Source organism: Orycteropus afer, unplaced genomic scaffold (genome assembly GCF_000298275.1).
Source record: "Orycteropus afer afer isolate SDZICR_OR568_19922 unplaced genomic scaffold, OryAfe1.0 scaffold00114, whole genome shotgun sequence".
Classification (NCBI taxonomy): domain Eukaryota; kingdom Metazoa; phylum Chordata; class Mammalia; order Tubulidentata; family Orycteropodidae; genus Orycteropus; species Orycteropus afer.
Genome location: NW_006921701.1, coordinates 2,827,543 through 2,834,162, shown reverse-complemented (window position 1 = coordinate 2,834,162; position 6,620 = coordinate 2,827,543). Strand labels below are relative to the sequence as shown.

The following is a 6,620-nucleotide window of genomic DNA, read 5'->3' as shown; positions in this document are numbered from 1 at the left end:
AAGTCCCAGGGCCACAAGCACACAGGCAAGGTATTGTTAGGTTAAACCTGTGCAAAACTGGTCAACTGGTCCAGCAGGGTCAGAGCTGCTGAGTATACTGCTGAGTATACCCAACGCATACTCCAGAATTATTCTGTATAGGAGGAGCACAAGGATGGTGAGCTGGTTGGAAATGTAGGAGATAGAGGATGAGAGGATTTATTTTACACCTATGTTTGCTGCAGGGGCTTGGAGGCATGAGATGGAGATTATGGAGTGAGGAGACTACACTTTTCCCAACCCCACCCCTTGGTGCTATCATTGTGCTCACCTGAGGCCCACTCTACCATGATTAAAGTGACTGGGATACATGTCCAACATGGCGGCCAAGAGCCCACCCTGTGAAGGTGGGGAAGAGTGGGGAGTGCAGGTGAGGGTGTCCTTGTGAGCTGAGTGTTCTCCAAAAAAGTGTTCACTCCCTGTGGGATCTATGGCCTACTCCTGCAGTGGGGAAAATGACTAAGGAGAGTAAATCTGATGCTAAAGCAAAATGAAACTAGTACCGAAACAGCCAGCCAGAAATGTAAAAGTCACGTTCCACGCTGCCAGGCAAAGCCAACTGTCCTGGGTCTCCCACTTCAGAGGCACCATTCTGCCCTCTCCCCAAGGCTGCCCAAAGCACAATGCTCAGTTTTTCTTTTTGCATAATTATGAAGGAGGAACGAAGTGTGGTTTCCGCAGGCCACACCCGCCAAGGAGGTGACTGATAGAAAGGGGCAGGCAGAATTAGCTTCCTCAAACCACATTTCTAAAACTAAAGCCATTCCTGCATTGACTTACGTATTTCTAGGTGAAGAAGACTCAGATTCTCTACCAAATAAAAAAGGAAGTTGTAAGAGGAAATACCACCCCTTTGACATATCAGTCCCTGAAAAGCTGAGTGGTTTGCCATTATTTTGGAGGCAGCAAGAAAAGAACACCACAGAAACGGAGTCTCACCCTTTGATTTTTATCACAAAAGAAAAAGAGAACTTTTTCTTCAAGTACTGTAAGTACCTTTACTGTTATCTTAGTATCAGATAACTTGGTATAACTTGCTACTAACAACCTGACTTCTTTTTAAACAAACACACCCTCACTACTGCCTCTGAGAGGAATGTTGTTAGCAGCCATCGGGACAGCCCTACTCATGGGTACCCCCCATGCACAGCAGATAGGACCGTTGTGATTTTCTTTGGCTGGTTTTTCAAAAATAGATCACCAGGCCTTTCTCCTTAGTTTAGCTTAGTCTGGAAGCTCCACTGAAACCTGTTTAGCATCCTAGCAACATGCAAGCCTCCACTGACTGACAGATGTGTGGTGGCTGCCCAGGAGATGTATTGCCAGGACTCAAACTCAAGCCTCCTATATGGAAGGTCAGAGTTCCCCTGCTGAACCAGCCACTGTCCACCCTCCCTCCCCCATGCCCCAAACCCCCATACCCCATGCAAATACTGGCCCTGAAAGGAGGCTTCTCAGGGTTTCTTATTTCCAGGGAGACTGCAGCTTCCCAAAAAATTTGGAAAATCACTAAATCACTATCAGAGGTGTGGTCCATTTCTTTTCAGTTTCCTAGATGGTTACAAATAGGAATTTTGTAGGCTAAATTGAGTTTTTAAGCCACTAAAATTCTTGTGAAGAAGTGTATTCAAGCTAATCTTGGTTAAAATGGAGTGTGGCTAATGAAATAATCTGGTGTGACTGGACACCTGGCTCTGGGGGAGGAAGGGTTCCCAAAGAGGAGCTCCAAACACCTTCTGAGCAGCACCACGGGACTAAGTCTATAGTAGCAGCCAGAGAGAACCATTTTGAGCAAGTTTCATTTTCTTCCTAAAGTTTGATATATTTACTGAAAGAAAAAATCAACTTCTTCACATTATAGTATATAATATAAATAAGTAATTTTGCAGAGCGTGTCCTTTTTTATCCCCTTTTACTGACAGACTTTCTGTTGATTTGGGTTGTCTGCATTTAAAATGTTAAGTGCCGTTTAAGAACCAAGATACTTGGCTTCCTATGTTAATATGTTAAGTGTTGTTGTTGTTATGTGCCGTTGTTGGGTCTGTTAAGAAGGAAGTTGTTTTCCCACTTAAGGCCTGCCTTATACAGAATATGGCCTCCCTGGTTGCTCTGTATTTCTTGGTATGTTCTGAAGGGGATCTGAACTTTCTTGAGTTGGCTAACTGATATGGAGTGTGCTTACAGCTCTCCGTGTTTTCAACAGTCTCTCTTGAATGAGAGACATTCCACAGAAGAGCCGTTGCTGGTTCTCCCAACACTACAAGGCAAGGCCACCTTCCAACAGAATTCAGCCTACCTTTGCTTTTCCCTCATGGTCATGACTGGGTTTAAAGGTCTCCTACTCATTTCAGGCAGGCAACTAGGGAAGTTTACAACCCATGGTAGGTAGACCCTCCATCCTGAGTGGCTTTTACATACATTTATTTTTCCTTTCTAGATTATTAAAATAAGTTTACAACCTTTTGCATGCAGGGGTTTGGAGACTCAGATACACTCTAAAACTCACTACCACTGAGTTGGATCTGATTCATAGTGACCCCTCTTTGGGTTTCTGAGGTGATATCACTACAGAAGTAGATTGCCCAATCTTCCTTCAGATACACTATCTAGCTACTAATCCATGTATTTTGCAAATGTCACTGGAGAATTCTTGATGGGGGACAGTTGAATTGTCTTCTGCCCTTGCCTGTGTGGGAGGTCTGGGAGGTGCCCAGGTCTTACTCGGCTCTAACTGATTTGCTTTCCTTTCACTCCTAAGTATCTGAAGCGATGGCTCACACACTGATGTGGGGAACACTGCCACCCCATTGGCCACACTTCAAGCTCTTTCACCTCTTAGTGTTGGCTGGTCTTTTTCACTTCTGTTCAGGTAAGCAACTTTCAGGAATGTACCTAAGTCTACCGTTACAGGGTTAAGAGAAAGGAGATGATGTTTCCAATGCTGCCTGCTTCTGTCACCTTGTGAACAAAAAGGGATCTTCAGGGTGTTTCCAGTCCATTTTAGGCATGAGAAAACTGAAGCCCAGAAAGGTTAAAGCAAGTAAGTCACCAAGTTAACCCAAGAACCCAGATCTTAAAGACAGGGCAGGCCAGTGTTATTTTTAAAAAACCCATAAAGCAGATTCAGAAGATCAGCTCAGAGTTGCGTTCTCTTCCGGTCAAAGTAGGTGCTCATTTACATTTGGATTTGCTCAAGGTGTTGTTGTGCGGTGGTTAAGTATATGCTACAAAGGGACAGGTCAGCAGTTTGAACCCGCCAGCCAGCCACTCCATGGGAGAAAATGTAATTTGCTTCCATAAATGTTATAGCCATGGAAACCCTATGAGACAGTTCTATTTTGGCCTACAGGGTTTCTATGAGTCACAATCTGCTCAAATGCACACAACAACAAGGGTGTTGGCCTAGCGCTTTGATTCCCAAGCTATGTGTATGAAGCAGCTCAGCTAAGTGTTCTGCCTATAAAATTGAACAATGATGATCTTTCTAAATTGAAGGGAGAAAAAAGGAGCTGTGGAACATAATTTTCTTTTTTTAGCTATCTCTCAAATTTTTCTTTTGAAAAATTTCAAGCCAAGAGTGAAGTTGAAAGAATAGTGACCTAGATGCACTGATTATTAACATTTTGCCACATGTGCTTTCTGAACATCATTTTCTTAATATGAATTTTTCTCTTAATATCTGTTGGTTATGTGTTTGGGTGCTGATATTCTTTGTCAATACCAGCATCTGACATTTAGTGGTATCAAATTTAGGACAAAATTATATTTCTAGTTATTTTTAGTAGACTGCATTTACTGTATTTCAGGAGTGTTTCCCTTCTATAGGGACTTTTATTCCAGCACTGGTGGTCTTAAGGATCTGCCAGACTTAGAGGAATCTCAGGAAGGATGGTGCACCATGCTGACAGGATAGTATTCTTTTCTATTATTATTTAATTTTATCTATTTTGTTGATATTGAGAATATATACAGTGAAACATGCACTGATTCAATAGTTTCTTCATGTAAAATTTGTTGTTGTTGTTGTTATGTGCCGTCGAGTCAGCCCCGACTCATAGCGACCCCTCCTTGGGTTTCCGAGGCAGTATCACTACGGAAGTAGGATTGCCCAACCTTCCTTAGTGACATTGATTACATTCTTTGAGTTCTGTAACCATTCTCATCCTCTTCTTCTGAGTTGTTTCCCTCTCATTAACATAAACTCACTGCCCCCTAAAGAAGGAGGGTATCCTTTTTTAAAGTCCAAAACAGAAAGGTGATTCCCCTAAGCTGCAGACCTCCTGGTTTCCCCAAAACAGAGGAACCCTTTGGCTGTAGCACAGTTTGATAGCCTGCAATGACCCAACGAGCAAAGGTCTTTGTCTTAAAAGCTGCTTGTTTTCTTTTATTTTTTCTCTTTATTGTGGTTTTGGGGAGTTTACAGAGCAAATTAGCTTTCCATTCAACAATTCATACACATTTTGTTTCATAACATTAGTAGCAATCCCTCACTGTAACAGCATTTTTCCCATTTCCTCCCTGGGTTCCCTGTTTCCATTCATCCTTCTTTGCTGCCCCTCCTCCTGCCTCTGAGCTTGTTTTTAGGTAAATGCTGCCCTTTTGCTCTAGTATAGTTGATTATATTGAGGATTACGTTCCTTCCCAATGTTATCATTCACTTTATAGGTCTATTATTTGACTGAAAGTTGTTCCTTGAGGATGGGTTCATTTCCAAGCTTGAGGGTATCAAAGGGCCACAGTCCCCGGGTTACTACCAGTCTCTATCAGAGGAGTAAGTCTGGCCTTTTTTACAATTTTGAATTTTGTTCTATATTGTTTTCTCCCTCTCTGTCCAGGAGTGAAAGAAAATATTGTGATCCTGATCAGAACAGTCAATAGCAGTAGCTGGGCATCATCTCATTCTTCTGGGCTCAGGGTAGTGGAGGCTGTGACTTGCAATGGCCTATTACCCCTTTGGACTAATATTTTCCTTGAGTCTTTGATTTTCTTCACTCTTCTTTGCTCCAGACAAGGAGAGAACAATGGTTACTTCTTAGATGGCTGCTTGCAAGCTTTTAAGACCCCAGATGCTGCTTCCCAGTGGTTAACTACCTGGCTACAAAGGGAAAGGTCAGCAGTGTTCCCAGTAGAACACTGGTTTTGTGGATATGTTATGCCAATTGACCTAGATGTCCCTCGAGATTGTGGTCCTAATTCCCCAAGCCCAATGCTCATTCCCTCAAGGTGTTTGGTGATAGATAAGAAGTTTTCAGAACTTTGCCTCCTGTATGTTCTACAATATTTTTGGATGTAGTTTCCACTCATACATACTTATGTGTAGAAATATCCTCTGCCAAACTTGTGGGTATGCTCCTATTTGCCTTCTCACATCTGTCCAGCTTGCATGTCTACCTATGTATCTACTCATAAACATTGTTTATAACTATTATTTCAGGAGTGTGTGTGTGATAGTAGTTACCTCTGCTCTCTTTTACACTTGTGTGCCTCCCAGTGATTTCCTTTGCCATCTGTCATGCTGTGCTGCCCTCCTCCTTATTGTATATTGCCTTTCCTTTCACCTAAGTTAATACATATCTAGTCTTTAGTTAGTGACTTACCTCCCTTCGTCTCCCATCCCTGGTAACCATCAAAGACTATTTCTTTCTGTGTGTAAACCTTTTCTTGACTTTTTATAGTAGTGGTCTCATACAATATTTGACCTTTTGTGTTTGACTTATTTCACTCAATATAATGTCCTCCAGGTTCATCCATGCTATGAGGTTTTTCATGGATTTTTTGTTATTCTGTAACATTGTGTAGTATGTCACTGTCTGTATGTACTATATATATACCATACTGTATCCATTCATCCACTGATGGGCACTTAAGCTTGTTTCCATCTTTTTGCTATTGGGAATAATGCTGCAGTGAACACGGGGTGTTCATATATCTATCTGTGTTCTAACTTTTATTTCTCTAGTATATATACCTAGTAGTGAGATTGCTGGATCATATGATACTTCTATTTCAAACTTGTTAAGGAAGCACCATATCATTTCCACAGTACTTGTACCATTTTACAATCCCACCAGTAGTTTAAGAGAATTCCAATCTCTCCACACCCTCACCAGCATATGTTGTTTCTTGGGTTTTTGAACTTTGCTGTTACTGCTTGGGTGAGATGATATCTCATTGTTGCTTTAATTTGCATCTCTCTAATCATTAGCATAGTGCCTAAGGCACTTGACTGCTAACCAGAAGGCTGACGGCACATAACAACATCAATAACAATGGCTAATGATCGTGACCATTTCTTCACATTTTCTGGCCGCTTGTATGTTTCCTTTGGTGAAGTGTCTGTTCATGCCCTGTGCCCATTTCTTAATAGGATTGTTTGCCTTTTTGTTGTTGAGGTGTTGAAGTTTTCTATAAGTTTTAGCATCCCTTGTCATATATTAGATTAGACATGACGGAGCTCTGGTAGCATAGTGGCTAAGACACTTGACTGCTAACCAGACGGCTGGCAGTTCAAACCCACCAGCCACTCCTCGGAAGGAAGGTTGGGCAATCCTACTTCCATAGTGATACTGCCTCGGAAACCC

The 6,620-nt window shown here is 42.0% G+C and overlaps 1 protein-coding gene across 1 annotated transcript in view; it reads left to right on the top strand.

Moving 5' to 3' along the window:
* Positions 1–2,808: 2,808 nt before the first annotated feature.
* Positions 2,809–6,620, top strand: part of CD80 (CD80 molecule) — a 39,310-nt gene continuing 35,498 nt past the window's right edge. The window contains exon 1 of the mRNA XM_007943922.1: positions 2,809–2,908. Within this exon, the coding sequence (XP_007942113.1) occupies positions 2,809–2,908 (100 nt within the window). The remainder of the gene's footprint in view (positions 2,909–6,620) is intronic.